The sequence below is a fragment of the Zonotrichia leucophrys genome, chromosome 4, assembly GCF_028769735.1.
Source record: "Zonotrichia leucophrys gambelii isolate GWCS_2022_RI chromosome 4, RI_Zleu_2.0, whole genome shotgun sequence".
Lineage (NCBI taxonomy): Eukaryota > Metazoa > Chordata > Aves > Passeriformes > Passerellidae > Zonotrichia > Zonotrichia leucophrys.
Window position 1 is genome coordinate 22,103,820 of NC_088173.1, and position 19,865 is coordinate 22,123,684.

General features: G+C 38.3%; 1 protein-coding gene across 8 annotated transcripts in view; it reads right to left on the minus strand.

The window, feature by feature from the left end:
• Positions 1–1,401: 1,401 nt before the first annotated feature.
• RAPGEF2 (Rap guanine nucleotide exchange factor 2) overlaps positions 1,402–19,865 on the minus strand; it is a 185,509-nt gene continuing 167,045 nt past the window's right edge. For 5 of the 8 annotated variants that reach the window (XM_064710756.1, XM_064710755.1, XM_064710762.1 and 2 more), the window contains 12 exons: positions 19,239–19,479; positions 18,602–18,985; positions 16,846–17,057; positions 16,642–16,765; positions 16,013–16,036; positions 14,772–14,995; positions 13,746–13,928; positions 11,844–11,996; positions 9,601–9,826; positions 7,503–8,062; positions 4,641–4,946; positions 1,402–3,509 (listed from right to left, as the gene is read on the minus strand). In XM_064710756.1, coding sequence (XP_064566826.1) covers positions 3,484–3,509; positions 4,641–4,946; positions 7,503–8,062; positions 9,601–9,826; positions 11,844–11,996; positions 13,746–13,928; positions 14,772–14,995; positions 16,013–16,036; positions 16,642–16,765; positions 16,846–17,057; positions 18,602–18,985; positions 19,239–19,479 — 2,663 coding nt within the window. In that variant the 3' untranslated portion in view covers positions 1,402–3,483. Of the gene's footprint in view, positions 3,510–4,640; positions 4,947–7,502; positions 8,063–9,600; positions 9,827–11,843; positions 11,997–13,745; positions 13,929–14,771; positions 14,996–16,012; positions 16,037–16,641; positions 16,766–16,845; positions 17,058–18,601; positions 18,986–19,238; positions 19,480–19,865 lie in introns of those variants that run through there. The other 3 variants (XM_064710758.1, XM_064710757.1, XM_064710761.1) reach the window with 3 other exon arrangements.

The following is a 19,865-nucleotide window of genomic DNA, read 5'->3' on the forward strand; positions in this document are numbered from 1 at the left end:
TTACAGATTCGTGCTGACTCCAATGTGCAATATACTGCATAAAGGAGTACCATCTACCTCAGTAAGTTTCAGGGAAAAAAAGCCATAAAATAACAGAGATAATTAAATGTCATTTCTTCAAACACACAAAAAAAATCCTTAGATTTCAGTTCCATTTTGGTGAATGCAACACTAAATCCCAGCAATTGGTATTTACTTGTCTGCATTTTGCGGGATCCTCTCAGTAAGTACAAAATTCATATTACAAATATGAAACCTGTTTCAGATGTCACACCAAGGCCTTTACTTCTATTGAATCAGTTGTTGTGTGATGTGTTTTTTATCACTCAGTCCATAACAAATTAAGCTATCTATATTGGATGCTATGTTGAGGATGTCTCTATATAATGTGATCTAAAAATACTAATTACAGTAAGGAGGCATAAACAGGAGGATAGGGAGCACTGCCTAATTCAATAATATATCAAGCACAGAGAAAAAATTGACAAGTGTGCAAACACCTCAAAAGCTGGTAAGAGGAATTATTTCCCTATCACTTTAATGCCTTTAGTACTACTGGAGGACAATCTTGTAAGTAAAATACGTAAAAATGCATTTTCATTCTACTCATGTAAAAACAAATTTTAATCTTTAGCTTGTGTAAATGTACCCAACAAATATTAGCCACAGATTCACAAAGAGTAGTTCCACTACACCACACAAATCTAAATATCCATAATTTCTTTTCTTACAGTGCTAGAGATTACAGTAATAAAAACACTATGTTTACAAGTCCTATATTTTCAATGATTTTTAGCGTTCTTATGATTCCAAGTGTGGATCATTTCTACAGCTATGTTAGGAAGACTTATTTCTAAACAGCATTTTATTGCTTCTCTTTGCATTGAACTAATTTTAGACTTGGAAACACCACCTGCCAGGCATTTCAAAGCTCGATGGGATACGGCTGTGTATGGCTTTAGCAGTACCATTTTAAACCAGTCTTCTGCACACCATTGGAAATAAAGAATCTAGCCTCTGGGAAAAAATAAAATCTACAGATTTAATATTGAATTAACATCAGCTTCTAATACTGGGGATGCTATTGGGTGATATTTATAATTTGACATACCTTGTTCGGTAAAACCTCAAATGGAGCACCTTGCATACTTCTCCCTACCCAAATGTTAAAACAGATCCTTTACACTACTCAGAATATAAAATCAACACAATCTTACCTTTAAAACTGTTTACATTCCACATACACCTAAGTCCATACCTTTTTTGGCATCTCAAATGTTTCTGCTAGGGATGCTCACAGTATCAGTCATTCTCATTCAGCAGTACACACACCAAAGTTTCCAAAATTATCAGCAGCACAACAGTATATCAAGAAAAACTCCACACCAGTGGTTTGCCCACATCACTTGGCAATTTCCCTTTAATATTAGTACACAGAGAAGTAAATTTTTTTCATAAATTTGTTCAAGTATGTGGAACATGTAAAATGCATAAGAATCAATAATCAACATTATGGACTTCATTAATGTTATATTTATTTATTTTCCAGCTTCATACAAACTGGATGTAGAAGCATAAACATAGTACATTTCTACCATTTTCAACAAAAATATAACCAATATGTACAATTATTGTATTAAAAATACAAAAGGATACAGACTCCACCAATGTCTTTCTAAAAGACATACAGGTACAAGTAGTATCAAAAGTATGAGGAAATCACCAGTTAATTGTACATTCTGCACTTGACATCACAGAGCGAACTGAGATTAGCAGTCCTATGGTCTACAATTACTTAATGCTTATATAACATTTGTGCAACTTGTGATAGAGCTAGGATTTTGTATTTCTATATGCACATGAGGTCCATAGCCTTGAGAATAAAACTGGCAAATAATGCATATTACATGTAAAATTACAAATGCATAATTGACAATGTTATATATAAGCAAATAGACAAAAGCTATGATTACTGGAGAGAGAATTAAATAAAGCACTGACATTTGTTTGATACAGTGAAAAAACACTGCAATTTGATCTTTAAAAGTTGAAGCTATTTACGTTTATCTACTGATCAATATGATCAGCTGAGTTCAATGGAAAAAAAAAATATCCAAGACCAGCAGTTCCTCACATTTGAGTACTACTCGGATTGGCAGCCTTCACTTCTCCGGAGTCTGTGCAAAAACAACACAAAAATAGAGGGGAGGGTCATTTCAGTCATTATAGGGTTAATAGCAGCTGTGAGCAGGTGGTTGCTACACATTGGCCTTCTCTACACATGCAGTGTTCCATGAAGCCATTAACAGTTGTGACTATTTCTGCATTGCAAAGGCTGGCAAATCTAACTGTGTTATCTTTATTTTTTTTACTTAAAGGCTGGATTATCCCCTAACGTCGAAGTCAATAGATGGAGGTTATTAGATCAGTGTTAACAGCTGACACGAGCTGTGCCATCCCAACTTGCCTTCACTGCAGTGTTATCCAGTTAACTTTTATTTTAATATAACTACTACATAGTTTAAAAATAAAAAGTATATAACTTAACAGTGGGGTTGCCATCTGTCTTATTACAATGGGACACTTTTCTTTTAGCATGCCATCCTGTATTCCACAAAGCACAGGTATGAGACACACTGTGTCCTCTTGATCACTGACCAGTTGTGTTTCTGCATTTACACCAGACCCAGATGAGGATGCTGTTAACACTAACATTTACAAACTCGTGAAGATTCCAGGGTGGGGCACATTAAGAGCAAAGCCAGGTAGTCAAGGAAAGGCTGCATCCTGCAACCTCTGCCTTCCCTTCTGCCCTGCTCAGCCATGTGATAGCAATATTCTTCCAGGAGCTCAGGCTGGCAACCCTACTTACAGGTGTGAAATAATACTGTAATTACTATTCAGATGCACTATTTGATCTCCCAAACACAAACATACAAAATTGTAACAAAGGCATTGTAAACAAGCAAATAAGCACTGCCTCCTTGAAGGATCTCAAAGCAATTTTCTCTTTGTAGGTTAAAGGCCAAATGTAATTTGACAACTAACTTATCTCATTATCCCAATGAGACTAAGTGCTAGGATTGTGATTAAAATCTAAAAGGAAGATTTAAAAACACCCTTCCAGGCATTGGGAAGTGCAGCCAGAGTTAATCATCCTGATGTGATGATCTTGGAATTTGGAATGATACTGTGTGATGTGGCAGACAGCGACAGTGGTAGCTTGGAGATTGCTGCACTGTGCATTTCAAGCAACACAGTTTGAAAAGTGCCAGGGCGATTTCTTCACAGTATTTCACATGCAAGGGGAGAGGGGACAGAAGGGGGAGGGGCAGAGGAAGAAGCCCCATGCTGCTTTAAGGCAGGGAAGGAGGCAAATAGGTCCACCATCCTTTAATCATAGTTCCAAGGCTCCTATTCTAGGGATGTCTTCTTGTGCTCTCCTTTAAGGTGGCTCACTCTGGATCCAGAAAAGTCCAAGTCTTAGACAGCAGAGACTTGTTCATCTTCTGCAAACATAAGAGGATAAGGGAAAACAGAGTTTAGTTTATAAAGAACAAGACTGCTACTGAATGAAACAAGCTGTGCATGCAACAACTGTGTGCATGGTGCTCATGTGTTCTCAATTTCATTGTGTAGGTATATATACTTTAAAACAATCTAAATTTCAGTACATTTCAGGTCTCATGAGACATATTCCTTTGGAATTTTGATCTTGAAGAAAAAAGGACATGCTTAAACTGAGCTAGATGCAGTTATTCATCCCGAGGAACACAACAGATACTCCTAGATATCTAACAGCTTCAGAAAGGCATCTGACATTTTCCCCTAATTATATCTTCAATTTAGTCATCATTAGTAGAAACAATTAAAATTCTCTGTCATGGTAACTCTCAAAGTTTGTGGCAATTCAGTTAAGGTAGACTTCATTTTTTTCCCATCATGTTCAACTGCAAAGTTCATCCTGCACCTAAAACCTTAGTAACTAAGCACTTAGAGGGAGAAGGGGAATGTTATTCTATCATTAAGCAAAACAAAGCATTCATGTGAGTGATACTGGCACCACCCTGCCTAAATTTTGAGGACCTAAAGCTGCAATCCCGCTACACCAGCTCTCCATGGAAAAACATCACAGTTGAGCTAAAGCATAAAGATGCAGACACATTTGTAGGAGCAGCAAGGTAGCGAGGCAGCAGTGGGCTCATCATGTGAAATGGAGTGGCAGACTCAGTGTTCACAGTGTAAAGAGCTTCAGGTAGAATGTGAGCAACTATCCAAATAAACCTGAGCAACAGTGCTCTGTGGAATGGATGGTCAAGTATTCTGTAGACCAGGATACTTTTCTGATCGTTAAATACATGCTTAATGTGGAAAATCATGGCAGGCAGGGCTGTACAAGGTGAACATAGGTACCTCCAGAGAGTGGTTGTTCAAGATTCAAGTGGACCTATGTTCCAAATTTTAAATTGCATTTAGGATGAACTGAATTCCTTCCCTTCCAAAAAAGTTAACAAATAGCAAGTTCTGAAATGAACTAAAGTTCAAATTATGGCAAGATTTGTGTAATTTGCTTTGTGTCTGTGAAAGCACTGACCCTTTTTGCATGCAGCACACTCAAAATTTAACAAGTAGATATTTACCATCTTCCTCTGTGGAAAACCCTTGAGATGGATAGTGAGCAAGACGTGGGTCTGACTCATTTGGTTTATGCCACTGAGGTTTGTTCACGGGCCTGCCAGTTGAGTGGCCGTGCGGCTGCTGCTGTGGAGTTGCTGTCCCATGAGTCTCACATGTCCGTGCCACCATTCTAGACCTCTGAAGGGCCACATTGTAGTCTGGAGGCTTCCTGGTGGGATGGGAGCCACCTTCTGCAAACTCAGCAATAGGTATTCCTACATAACCGGGAGGAGTTGGAGGTGGTTCCCGGTATCGACCCTCCTTTCTTGCTGCAGGAAAAACAACAGGTGATTGTTAGAGACAGCATGAGGAACATGCTCAAAGGAAAACAGACAGGTAAAAGCTAAATAAATATCAACCAACTCAACAGCCCAGGAACAGAAACTCTGAATGACAAAGGTAAACTATCATATGCTAGACTTGTGAAAAATAAATCACTCAAGAAAATATACAACATACACAGGATATAGCTATTCTTCCAGCAGTGAAGCATTAGTCTAACAAAAAATCATCAAATTTCACAGGGAATTTGTTCAAACTTCCCAACTGAAGCTGTTCCATCAATTATATACAATAAAATGTACAGCGATCAAAGCAACATGGAAGACTCAGGAGTCCACAGAAATAATAAACATCAGGAATTTTGGCATCTCTCCACATGCATGATTAACTTATTTCTGGAGATGGATGACATTTTTAGTCTATAAAAACTTGCATCCAAGAGCTCATCTCTTTTGTTTTTAGCATCTTGGAGAGGAAACAAGAAATACATCTGATACATTATTTTCTTCCTACAAATCTTACTACTTAATGAGGCATAAGCTACAACTCCAAGAGGTCAGGAAGAAAAGTGGGCTTCATCATTATACTATTTGCATGCACTGCTGCCTGCAGGCCCTATGGTTGTAATCTCTGCAAAATCAAAATTGAAAGCATTCCTATAAGAACAATGGCTGAGTATGATTTTATCTAGGAGATGGAAAGACCACCACCTAACCTGTGGATCTCACGGAGATGTAACTGTTTACCTGAACAAGGCTTAACTCAGGGCATACTGAGAAGCCCTCTCAGAGAGAACTTTAAAGGAAAAAAATATCAGTCAAGAATCGTAAGCATCTGCTGGGACACACAGCAGATAGGCAAAAGTCTCTGTTTCAGAGTTAAGTACTTAGAGAAGTAAGCTGGGACTTTGATAGTGGACACTTATTGAGGGCCCAGCCTTTTAATATATGACCACTTCAATGACAAACCTTACAAATACAGCAGGAAAAAACACCGACACAGACAATTTACTTTGCACAGCTTGTCATACACTGTATATTCTTGCACAAGCGCTGATGACAACACCACCCTGCATCAGGCAGGATGATTTGACTGAAAGGGCAGTACAAGCTTAAAATGGACTGGTGCTACTTGGATGCAAATTTTTATAGACTAAAAATAAATTCTTAGTATTAAGACAAAACCAAACATTTTCCAGTAGCGCATATTTCTTGGACAAAGAAATAGACTGTTTAACTGAGCAAACCAGCATGAAGATGTTTCTGAGAAACTTTATTCAAAGATTTCTGAAAATAAGAAGTTCTATAGAAAAACTCTATTGTAGAAAAATTCTATTGAAATACTGCAAGACATCAATAAAGTACAAAAGAACTATGTACACCATTGGGTTCTCTGGGATAGTGATACACAGAGTTACATTTGCAGGACAGTTAATTAATAGTAGTGAAGGGCATGGAATTGTGTTGGCTTGAATTTGCAGCTGTCTTTAATGTTCTTTCAAGTCTATAAAAAAGTATTGGCAAGCATTGCCTTGAGAGGCAAGTTTGGAAGCACACCTGTTACACATTCTGGAGGAAACCAAGGGTATCAAAGAGTAAAATTGGAGATTGGCACGAATCCATTCACCTTCTTCCTCTTGATAGCCCAGGGATTTAGACCTGCACCCAAGCTTTGAGGCAAAAGGCCACTGCTAAGCAATATACTCAGGCAGAAAATGGAAAAGCTGTTTATCACAGTGGGTCTCAGCATGACCTCAATCTGGCAGACATTCAGCTGTGTCAGCAAAAAATGGCTTTTAGATAGTTCTTCATGCTAACCTGACAAAAGGCAAAGAGAGGGGGAATGACAGGAAGAAAAGAGGCAAAAATTCAGAAGTATTGGATGGCCCACAGATTAGGATGCATAGAAGGAACAATATGATAAAAATGTTAAGCTCTGCCAGAGACACCTTCATACTAATTTATACATTATCTGATCTTTCCATTATTAAATGCAGAGAAAAGTATTTCAGCTCTAACTTCTTTGAAACCTCTTCAGTTTCAGCAGTCCAAAGAAACATTTCAGTTGGTATTTAAGCACAAAGGGATCCCATTTCAGAAGCAAGGAATAGTCACAATTATCAGACAAGTCATACAAAGGTATACAGTAAAACACTTAAATCAGGCCGCATTTACTAAGACTTCTAAATATAGCCTTATGGAGCCCTACTGTGATGCAAAATTCAAATTTTGGTACTGACATCTAAATACATCAGCCTTTCAAAATACTGCCCAGCAGTTGAGCTAGTTTTTTGATGTATGGCAGGCTCTCTTGAAACACAAAGGCACTGCCAGAACTGAGAATCAACAATAAATGATATTTTATTTTCCCTAGCAATAAATGCTTAGTTAAAGAGAAAAAATTAAAAGAGACTAGAAAATGTTCACTTTTGTTTTAAAAATTGAAGAAAAGAAAATAAAAATGGACAAAAGAAATGCAGAACAATATGAGAAAACTTAAGCAAATGAATTAAAATACTTCATGGCAAATGAAACTGAACTTACCAACAAGCCCCTTGGTACTACTTGATGCTGCGGCTGCGTGGGCAGGGACAGGAGCTGGCTTTGTCTCCTCTGCTGGTACAGATGTTATGCTACTGGTTTCAGCTTCAATCGAAACATCCTTCCCACCCCTCCGCTTTATGGTACCTGTGTCACCCTCGGAGTCCTCTCCCCAGTATCCTGTGGAAGATGCCCAGCTCGCTCTGGACTGTGCTTGATCGAGGCCCTCCCTCCCTTGACTTTGCCTGCCATACTTTGTGCCATGGTCAGGGAACATCAGCTGGTCCATGTGGCTGCCTGAGGCCCACAGTCCCGCCCCATCTCCTGAACTATCAAAATGAGCGTGTCCGAAAGGCAGCGTCTCCCAGCTCCTCTGGTGCTGGATTGTCTGGATGTTGTCATGGGAGCCACTCGAGCAGGAAGTCCAGCTCCCACGGCCGCTGTCAGCTGCGTCGAGCGAAGCTCTGTCCCCCTGGTCCTGTGACAGCTCTTCTGTACTAGGAGAAGAAAGTACAGTTGCTCCAGCATACAGGCCTCTGGTCTCTGACAGCGGTGCGTATGAGCTGGATACACATTGATGAGGGGGACAAAAAATCCAGTGTTGGAATTGGGAATCATGAACAGGACGCACAAAGAAACAAACAAAGAAAAACAAAACACGGTGTGGGGTTGGACTAGGCGACCTTCATGACATTTTAAAGGTTCCTTTCCACCCAAGCAATTCTATGATTCTGTGATGGAAGATTTTGATGCACTTGACAGTGCTTATTGTTTTCATGAATGGCTAATTCAATTTTGAGGATATAACACTTTTCTTTCAATAAAACAAAAACAAACACAAACAAATGAAATTGGACAGATAACTTGCTGAAGCCTTACGCTTCAGCTGTGTAATTTCAAAAGGTAAAATCTTAACTTCACAACAGCCCTTTAAGACAGGCAAAGCACACAGACACACATACAGAGAGCAAATGGTTCAAAAGCTAGAAACAGAATTTAGCAGCAGCTGACTGATATTCAGGTTGAGATTTCAAATTTCTTTTTTCTGCTGTGAGAGCTAACTTTTCAACATTTTCTGCAAATGCAAATGCATTTCAACCTTATTTTTGAAAACACATGCTACTTCACAAAGCAAGTATGTTTTCTGTAGCCTTTCAGTGATTAAGTGAGCCTGACATGATCCCTTACACAGCAGCAGATAAAACCAACAAAGTGTCACTTTTGCTTAGCAGATATCCAGGCTCCTGGGACTTGCTCTTCCAGGGCACCTTCCTGTGCAGACTAGAACCCTCTTCTTCCAAATATTTAAGACATCTGAATAAAGAGTTTGCATAGCCTGAGATTCCCAAAGCTGAACTACAGCAGCTTTGGAACAGGTCTGCCATTCAAAGACCCTACAGGATTAAAACCCCAGAAACCATTCAGAGGACTGAAGCATCCAAATAACAGCTCCAAAAAAAAAAGTAAGTGGAGACTAAACACAAGCCAGAGCTCCAATTATTTTCACACCAAGGCTCACTGCTAGAGATTTAGAGAACTCCACACAGCACTAGCTTCCCCACCATTACAGAAGTTAATTACCTAGAAAATTACTAGAAAACCAGCAGCGTAATGTGAATTTTATCTTCCAATTATTGTTGACTAGCAGAGATATTTGGAGTAAAATATTTTGGAGTTAGACAGATATGCACTTTTCCATGAAGCAGACTGGAAAATTGCTGGTTATTTCTGTTCTCAGTTTATCTCTGAATAATTGTTTGAATATCTCATCTAATTCAGTTAATTTCCCATGGAGAAAGCAGGCTAGGATACTATCCTGCCACAAAGTGGATAATCTACGGCACCACTGAAATGCTCAGATGGTAACATCTACTGAGGTGAAGTCTCGCTGTTTAGACCTCATCACTCACTCAGGAGTACAAAACCTTTTCTTGGCAGCAAAGGAGCATTATCACAAAATGAAGCACTGAAGTAGTGATTTTTTAAGAGCAGAGGAGAAAAAATATTTGAGAGATACAGGGAAACTTATATGGACAAATATACACTCCACATACACACTATATGAAAGTATAATGTAAGCAAGCACAAATAAAATTCTTACCCTAAGCTGTATTGATCTGGTTCAATCATGATTCTTCTATCAATCCTTCCCACACCAAGATTTGTCTCCACAATGCTGACAGAATGCCTCTGTCTCCTCTCATCATGCAGGGGGACTGGCATAGAGTCAAAAGAGGAATTGCTGACAATACTAGATCTGGAAGAAATTTCACTGTGACCAGAATCGGAGAAGTTATCCACAGTGCTGCTTGGAGCCAAAGTGTAGCCTGCAAAGGGAACATGGTGTTAATCAGACTCTCCAAGATGCCTGCTCAGTTCTTGTCAGGCCACTGGCAATAATGCCAAAAAAACTGGCACTAAAACAAAGCTACCATTACACTTACACAGCACTGCAAAAGATAAAGAGCAAAACTGACACTGTCTTTGGTACCTTAATCAGATACAGGATTGTGGGAACATGTACTACTCATTTACAAACCAACTGCTCTCCTCTTCTAAATTCTTTTCAAATTCATCATGATATCCTCACATTATGAAATATTACTTCAAAAATCTCAAAATCTGACTGTACATAGACACTGTCTCCAAGACTGGAAGGAAAGAGATCTCTGGTTGAGATTACTGCTTAAAGTAATCCCAGAGACTCTCCCATACAGTCTTTTTATTCTGCAAAGCTACTCTACAGAGATGAACAGATACATGAAGACCAGATGTCTGGGCTGACTGCTTATTACATATATTAGCTGAGAGAGGGGCAGGTTTTCAAGGTTTTTTTGTGAAACTTGACTCGCTAATTAATTCCAAATTCCATACTGCCGGAATTATGGTGAAATTTGGAGGTAGGTAGCATGACATAGCCTGACTGAGATAAAATCTGCAAATCACATCATAGAAGCAAATTCAGCCTTTCTTTCAGTATTAAACAAAATGTGCTGGATGTTCTTGCCAGCTAAGTTAAAGATCATTAAACACATCCAGAAGTCACCACAGTTTTCGTATTTTGCTTTCACTCTAATTCTAAGTGGCAGAATTACTTCAACTGATCTACCCCAAATCATTTGCTGAGAACTAATGCAGGGAATTAATGCTGTCATTTTTATCTGAAAGAACACATCATTAGCTTCATGTAACCATCAAACCAATGATGTTTTTTTAAATCATGTTTACGATTTGCTTTTTGAAGAAATAAAGTGCTGTTCACACTGTGAGTCAAGTACGGAATTCCAATTCCTTTTTCAAAAAATGCATAGGCCTGACCATATTTATCTTCGCTAATGTAGTATTTGGGAGAAATAATGATGACAGCTTACAAGGACTCAAGATGATATATCCTCTACATATTATCCTCCTCCATCTGACCTTAGTAAATAACACTTCAACAGAAGTCACTTCAGACCCAATGTATATTTTACCATAATGCTCTATTATGTAGCTGTAAACTGAACTTCTATGCTATCCTGAAAAGAGAACAACTTAGAAGTTACATGCAATACCTCTAGCCTATTACATTTCCAAAGAGTGAAAGTATACTTAAATTACAGGACAATGCCTCCTGTATTTTGTCAATTCATAGCCAGAACTACAACTACCATGAAAACAAACAAGAAAATAGTTTGGTTTTTTTTTTTAAATCTCTTTAAAGTCCTAAATTCACTTTAAAAAATAACTCTGTGAAATTACTTTAAAAGATCTTGGTCAAGAAAGCTCCAATGTATAACATCATTCCTCAAAAATTCATCCACATGGTTTAAATAATAACCAGGCTGCTATTAAAATATTCTGTAGTATAAAATATAAATTGCAATATTCAATATTCTGATTTGAATCCCAAATACCTTAAGCCTTTCTATCATATGTAGGTCACATCCCATTCAGATGCATGACGCAGCAAATAATTCCTCTGATAGACCAGTATGGTCAGTGCTGTACAAAGATTTTAAGTTTCAACCTGCACATCCCTCCACTGAAGGCAGGAAACATTCATCACTGGAATATTTTTTTGTCAGAAGCAGCTGCAGTCAGAGTGACCTGCTGCATCAAATCCTGTATCATACCAGGTTATCTATTCTGGCTTTTGCTCATCAGAGGGCTTTTAGGTACCCCTGAAATCAGGTTCACAGGTACCTTTCACATATCCCACTCTGCACTACATTTTCTGCCCTCTTGCTGACCGTACGTGACAAAAATAGGAGCAGCAGAATTGAGTGTCCAAATTCTCTCCCAGAAGCTTCCAAAGTCCATGAGCTTCAAGAAACAGGGTAAGAAATATGGAACATCTACTACCTTTCCTTGGAGAGCTCTGTGGTGAAGTAGGAGGAGAAGAGAGCTGCGAAGACGCACTTGAAACAGCATCTTCAGATTGTTTCTTGTGACGATCCAAACTTCCTTCTTCTGATAATGAAAGTATTTTCTTTAAAGCTTGTGGGGAGTTAATGCCTTTAGGTAAGAATTAAAGTAGGCAGATATTAAGTCCAGTATAAATACATAGTTATATTTCACAATGCATTTACAGAGCAGACACCCCACAGGAGGAAAAAGCTACATATTTTTCCTGTATATTTCTGAGCTCCTGACACCAGCTTAAATGAAGCAAAATGTTAAAACATATTCCTGTTTAAAATATAGTGCTTTATTTCTGCATATTAGCACAGATGATCTTTCATTCTGTCCACTCTTTAAGATAAATACTTTGCCACAGAAAACATGAAGATTTGATCTTGCAGAATACTGCCTCAGCATATAATTGAGGATATGCATAGGAATGGTTACTGAGAAACTTGAACTAAAATTAGCTTAAATACAGACACCCACCCATCTCACTGGTTAGTGAAGATTTATATAGTAAGAATTCAAACTGCTCTCCTGTTTCTTTTCTATTCAGAGTAGCCTAGGAGGTCAAAGGAAGTGGGAAAGAAAATTAATAAGGATTTGGCTTATGAAACACGGCCATCCTGCAGCTGCCTTTCTCTCTCTCATTTTTGAGAACTCTCTCTGCAGCAGCTTATTTTGGGAAACTACAGAGTAAAAACATCCTGAAGATGATGTATGATGTAAAGATCTAGGACATCAGGAATAGCTTTTCCCAGACCACATTTATTCATCTTTCTCTTCGCCTCCCCTCAAAGATCCACCCTGGGACAGCCTTATAAGTGAAGACAGAGTTTCTCTGACAGTTTTGCCAATGTTTGTGGTATAGGTTATTTCCAAGCATTCATGGACTTTTATCTTTGATCTGTTGGATCACAATCCTGCTATCAATAATTCACAGCTGCCTGATCATCCTAACCTAGTCAGTTTTCAGAAACTTTGCCACTATGAGCAAAAAATTGCAGTCTATGAAGCTTCAAAGTCCTTTCAAGATTAAAATTTAATGGTAAAATCAACAAGATCTAGATGAATATTGAATTGTTTCTTGCTCATTTTGCTGCTTCTGATGCTTTCTTGCAGCCTAAGCAGTGCATGAGGAAAACCAATAAAGAGTGAAATAAGAATTAGGCTCTTGTGCAATAACCATCATGAAAAAGTAAAGGCCAGTTATGCTACATATACTTCCTAGGGATTATGGGAACAGTATTACCATACTTGCGATATAAAAAGTTCATTAATAGTGCATATATGTTTTGTACACATGTTGGGACACCGATTTGGAAATCAGAATAAGTTCCTATAGTCTGGTGCCTTTCTGGAGAATATGGAGGCAGCAACAACTGTGCAATAACAATAAAAAAGCAGAAGGGAGTAGAAGGCAAAGGGACAATTGTCAATGTGAAAGCTCAGACCCACATTTCTAACAGTACTGCCAATTTGAGCAGGCTTCAATTGCACCTTAAAAATCTAACTTGTGAAGAGACACCAAAACTTCTGAGGCATCTCAAGAAGTCCAGGTCCCCAGTTCCTCTAGAAAAGTTAAAGCAAGATCCAAAAGCAAAAAGTAAGAAATATGTATTCTTCCTAGCTGCTAGTAATAGGTAATTACTTACACTGATTAAATTGACAGGATGCTTTCCCCAGATTTCTTCCTTTCCATTTCTAGAGAACTATGCCCAGACACTGCATGAACAGATATAACCTGCATATCATGCTACCAGAAATGGAAGCCTGAACCTTATTTGATTAAAAATGTCTTCCCAACATAGGCAAACAAACTTCAGAAAATTAAACCAAGTTCTCCCTTGTTCTACCTACCAAATGGTGGCAGGTCTTTGACTGGCACCTTCTTGCGAGAAGGGTAGAGAGACACGGCTGGGACCTGCAGGGCTTGGTTTGCTTTGTGCTGCTGCTGCTGCACCTTCTGCTGGATGCCCGCCCGGGGAGCCACTGGTGACGTTTCAGATTTCCCAGATCGCTTGTCTCCCGCGTTCTTCGGCACTTTGCAAGAAAGGGGACAAAACTCTGAATGACTGCTAGCCAAGGACACAGTGGTGTTTTAGCCTGAGCAGTGCAAAGCCCTCTGATTAACAATTAAAAGGTGCTGAAATACTTGTCCAATTAATACAGCATATCATCTTTAGACAGAAAAGATGAAGAGGAAAAGAGAGGGATATATAACTCCATTTAAAAGATGTACATTATCAATTATCAATGAATGTTTTCTTTCTCAAAATAAAGCTCTGATAAATGATCACTGTTACAAAAAACATGAACAGAAGTTATACTGGGCTATCATAAGGACTACAACGGATTCAGAGCAGACATGTAATTACTTTTTTTTTTTGCTACTCTGCAGGACAGGAAGGGCACAACATATAACATTTCTTAAAATCAAAACGAAATGGATATCCAGGATAAGTTTTCCCTCTGCTGCCCCAGGTATAGCCCTCCAGGTATCTCTGAAACACCTGGATATAAGAAAATCCCCTACTCCCTCAGAATAACCATATTGTTATTCACACTAGTAGCCTCAGTATATCAGAAATATAGAAGAACTTTTGACTCCTCTGTACCCTCTGTACATACAAATCTAAAAAGCCATTGTGCACTTTATTGTGACATCATCTTAAAGCCTTATCACCTGTATATATACTATGTCTCTATCCTGTTAATCCACAAGATAATTTCCTTAGGATTCATAGATGTTTAGCACTTGAAAATGACTAGATAAATAATTTTCAGCTTTATTGTCTAGTTACTGTTCCCAATTGATTCACTGAACTAGAAACAGAGTTATATTAAACTGCTTTCTTGAAATCCCCAACAAATGACAATGCTCACATGTGTTTGTGGCTGGCTCACACTGCAGAGAGAGCGTCTGAAGGCTCTCTTCATCCATTTCCAGATCCAAGTTTGAGAGATACTGCTTCACTTTCCGTGCCATCTGAGCATCTTCATAGAGCTTTTTAGCATTAAGAAAGGAGCTGCGACGGACCCGCTTTTTATGCCCCCCTGCTTGTGCAACATCCAGCACAGCGGCGTTGGCACTGCCCTGGCTGAGAGACCTGGAGAGAGGGGGGCAGGAGGGGAAAGAAAGAGAGCAAAGGTGTGACTTAGTCCAACAGGATATCGCCCGATAAACGTGAAACGTGCAAGAGATTGCATGAATGTCAGTCTACGTCAAAGCTCACATGCCTCATTCCAGTAAGTCAAACAGCTGTAACAGACAGAAAGATGAGGGCCAGAAAATCTCTTTACTTGGTTACAGGCACTATTTTAATGGCACAGATATTTTAACCTATTTTGCTCCAGCTAGGCAATAACACTTCACACGTCCAGAAAAGCATTCAAGGTAGCTCTCTCACATAAGCCATCTACTGAGAGGACTGGAGCATTAGGAAAAGCTCATGCAGTAAGGCAGTGCTGACAGAAGACTATAGGTGAGGTTTGAATTCAAATACATAAAAAGGAGGCATTTTGAAAGCCCTCTGTGTTTTAAATCAGACTGTATACAAAATGTACAGCTCAGTTTTACAGAATGGAACTTTTTGGTAGCTTGCAAGACTGAAGAGAATTTTGTGAAATCAAATGATTGGCTAGTTCATGATGAAATAAATGTCATGCACATTTCAATGTATGTATATCTACATGAACGCTATGCATTGATCCTGAATTATTAAGGTAAAAATGATGGCTAATTGTAATATGAAAGTAAGTTAGTGAAGCAGATACTGTAAGTTTCAACTTTTGAATTTGATTGTGATAATTGTTTAATAGGTATAAGGAAATTAACAGCTATTTTCAGCTGTTGCAACCTTGTCACTTTGTAATTTCATTTTGACCAAAAGTCTCTTCCTTCAGCAATTTAAACTAGGGAAAGGACACTCCACTTCTACCTATGACCACTTAAAAATAATTTACAGCCTCTGTGTTTTAATCTCAAATCAAATGTATTGTCAGTAAAAAAGGGTTACAAAAGAAAAAAATGTCAAAGCACCAGAAAATTAAAGATAGCAAGTAGGAAAAAATGCAAATGGTAAAGGAAGAATGAATGTCGGTGTGTGTTGTCTCCAACCACTTACCCCAAACTCCTCCATTTCTTCTTCCTGCAAGTGAGAGCCAGGAAGAATAAAGCATGGGTTTAAGAAAAGACAGAGAAAGATCACAAGCTCAGAAAGAAAAAGACCAGACCTCAGGACAAGCAGTTCTGGAAGCCCACAAACATTAAAAAGAGCCTTGACTTGGGCATACAATCAGGTATTACAAACTCTTCTAGCTTAAATTAAGAAAAAAGAGTATGCAATAAGCTTGTCAAATATGAAGCCAAAGAGCATTCACTCCATGTTTTCTAACACAAGTAGATACAGATACATTACCATTTCTACTAAATCCAAATTATAAAGCTGACACCCATTGATATTTCAACTGGACTAATAGATACGTTTTCAAGACAGTTCCTCTCCCTCCCACAGATAGAATCTCATTTTTATGATGTGACCATCAACTACAGAATAGTAAGAAACATTTTAGAATGTATCAGTAACCACAAAATGTAATGGTTTCTTCAGTTTTGGACCACCACATCATGCTGGTCAATTGCTAACACAAAAAATTCATACTGCTCCAACAGAAGGGGCACATAAAAGTCCCTCTTGCTGTCACCCAGCCTTCTCCCAGCTGGAGGAAGCTCTGCCTGGTACAACACACTTACCTTGTTCTGAACATGAGAGCAGGATCCATGTTCACGGACGCCATGCGGCCCACATGGCGTATCTCCTTCGCAATCATCCGCAGCTTCTCAAAATTCACCAGGCCCTCCACTTTGGAATCATTTCCTACAACCAACAACATCAGTGATCAGGCAGGAAAGTTACTTCTCCTCAGCTAGTAAAAGGTGATATACTTCTGCCTTTACCTTCATGAAGGAATGTAAGGTCTTTTTTGATGACAGGAAACAAGGGGATAATAGGGGGCTGTAGGTTTTGGCTGTTAAGGACGTTACGATATTTTGCCATATTCCTAGATGGATCAAACAAGTCCTGTAGATCTTGAAATAGTTTTTCATACTTGCTTGGAAGCTTTTCCCAAGTAGTTCGGAGCCTTGCAACTGGTGCCAAATTCAGGCCACTTGAAACAAAAGAAGTGCAAAGAAGTTAGAAGAACAAGAGAGAGAAACAAAAAATCCTAGAAAATTTTAAATTTTCTATGGTAGAAATACCACAGAGCCAGAATACATAAGCACGGCAGTATCAATAAAATAACAGAAATTTAAATAATTCTTTTTGCCAGCACATATTACAGAAGATAATTTTTTATAAAAGCTATAAAAACTGGAGATATCTTCATGATGTAACCATAAACAGAAAAAAGTTACACTTGGATGAGTAATTAAACCTTAAAGAGGATATGTATTTGTTACTTAAGAACAGTGTCTGAGTTTAAGACTATCATAATCTAAGTACCTCAGGATGATCATTCTTTCCAGATTAACAAACTGGCAGAAAAACCATCTTCCACCTGCATGATGATTTTCAGGTGGTGACAGCACACCGACCCACCTTCTTTCTGCAATAATTCTTCTGACTTTGTTCTTTCAGGATGAAATTTTGTAACACTCTCTATACTCAAGGTTATTCTCAAGCTGTAGCTGGTGCAAACCCCCTTTTTCCACTGTAATGACATTGACTGTCTTGCTGTTAATTTCTACCCGGTGGGAAAGTCTGATACCTAGAATCTTTCCTTCACTGAAGTTTTTCCTAGCAGAGAGGTGCTTTTATTTCTCCTTGAGATTGGCTGAAATAGCTGAACAAAATCTCAATATTTTGATGTCTCAGAGATGCTGACTGATCATCAGCATGGATTCTTGACTTTGGAATTTGCCTCATTTGCTGAATAGTATTCAAACCTACTCTTTTTTTTTCCTACTCACAGTAAAAGTGTCAATCTGTTGACTGAATGTCAAGATGATGACAAGACCTTGTGTCAAAAACAGTGATAACACTGTCAGTTTACCGCAACTTACCTGAGCTTTTTCATGAGAGACAATATAGGGGGACTGTTTGTTTTTGTTTGGGTTTTAAAGAAAGTGTATAAACATAGACATTAGAGTTTTCTCTCTCCCTCCCTTCTCATTCCAAAACTAAGAAAGGTTTTCTGAGATTTTCAGTACATTTTAAAATTCTTATTACAAGATCTTTATTTACAGACTATATTAGGGCATCACAGTCTGTCATTGATTATTTTCAGAGTTCCATGAAAGAAAATGCTGATACAAAGAAAACAAAATGCAACATATTATGGCTGAATGAATTTAAGATATTGGGCAGTAAGAGAAAAATGAGCTGCTTTGGGGAAATTAACCCATTCATTTGCAACAATTGTGTGGTTTTCCTGTTGTTTCTTTTGGTATTTGTCCCTAAATAAGTGCATTAGTTTCTCTAGTGCCATGTTCACCTTGCCACACCATCTTGAGCAGTAATTACGTAACAGTAGCATTTCAAACAATATTTCAGCAAACATTTCAAATTACAGAAAATGCCCTCCTTAGCAAACTGCCAAGCAGACTGTTGATGTTAGCAGAATAAACTGGTTTACTCTATTAAGTACTTTTTTTTAAGACCAAAGTAAGACTTTGCTTTTTACTTAGAAGTAAAATTATTAAAGGGCAGTACCTAATGATGGCAAACATCGAGTTGAAGTTCTTGCATTCTCTGCAGTGTAGCGCTATCTTAATGAAATGCTTAATGATCTTCATCCTTTTCAGCTGGTTGGTTTCTCTCAGAATCTCAGAAGCCACCCAGAAGGTTTCTTGATTTATCACCTCTTCAAACCTTTTTAGATTAGTGCAACCTGTTTTTGATTTGAGTTTAAACAAGTCATCTATGTACTCCGTGGGTTCGATATTACGGAAGAGCTCAAAGTTCCTCATGGAGAGTTGGGTAGCCACCTCAACAGTACTGAGCTGCAGTAGGGAAATTTGGCTTTCCCTTAATAACTCTTGGGCATCTTCATCTGAACAAAGAGTTTCTGTTTCCATGTTGTTCTTCAGGTAATACCTGTAAAAACAAAATTCAGAAAAAGATATAATATAGATATAGTATACTCAGATTAGTGCTGAGAGTTACAGCAATGATCCAGTTGGAATCTGAGAATAAAATGAACTTCACCAGGCCTAGGTATTAATGAGACATTGCATAAGCAGCAATGTGTTGCAAAGAAACAGAACATGAAATAATTAAGTAACACTCTTTAACAAGATTTTAACTTAATAAACTGGCATCATCAGCTTTAGCTCAGTCTCCATCTTACCTGCCACTCAGCTGTATCCTGTCAGCAAGCTTGGAGAGCTGATCAGGGAGCCTCCTTTGCTTGATGACGCCCTCAGGTGTGACAGAGACCTCGCACAGTGAATAGGCATCAGGGGTTGCAGTCAGAGCAAACTCCCTGATGGCCTGGATGACCACTTCCTTCGCCGTGGTGTCCTTGCTGATCATTATGTAGCGACTTTGCTGGTCTGCCTTGAAAACCCGCAGGACTTGGTCTGGTAAGTCTGGAAAAAAATTACAAGCAAGTCATGCAATTAGTAAGCAAAGAAAAATAAAAACTCAATGGTATAAGAATGAGCAAGTCACATTGAGTTTAATTATTAGTGTTATCAGTTTTTACTTCAGTAAAAGTCCTGATGAAAAGCTAGGTTCTTACTGATAAAGAATATCTTCAGTAAAAACTAGTTCTATAAACATCCAGGAAAAGCAGCTAGTTAGGCTATAAATAATACAAAATACTATAATATTTTCAAAGTTTGGACAGACAAACTAATGAGCATGAATATATTGAAATCCAAACCCATTGATCCACTGATTTTTAGTAGTTATCAGTGTATTATTAGGAAAAAAAAAAAGATAAATGGAATTATACCAGTATTCATCACTGGGT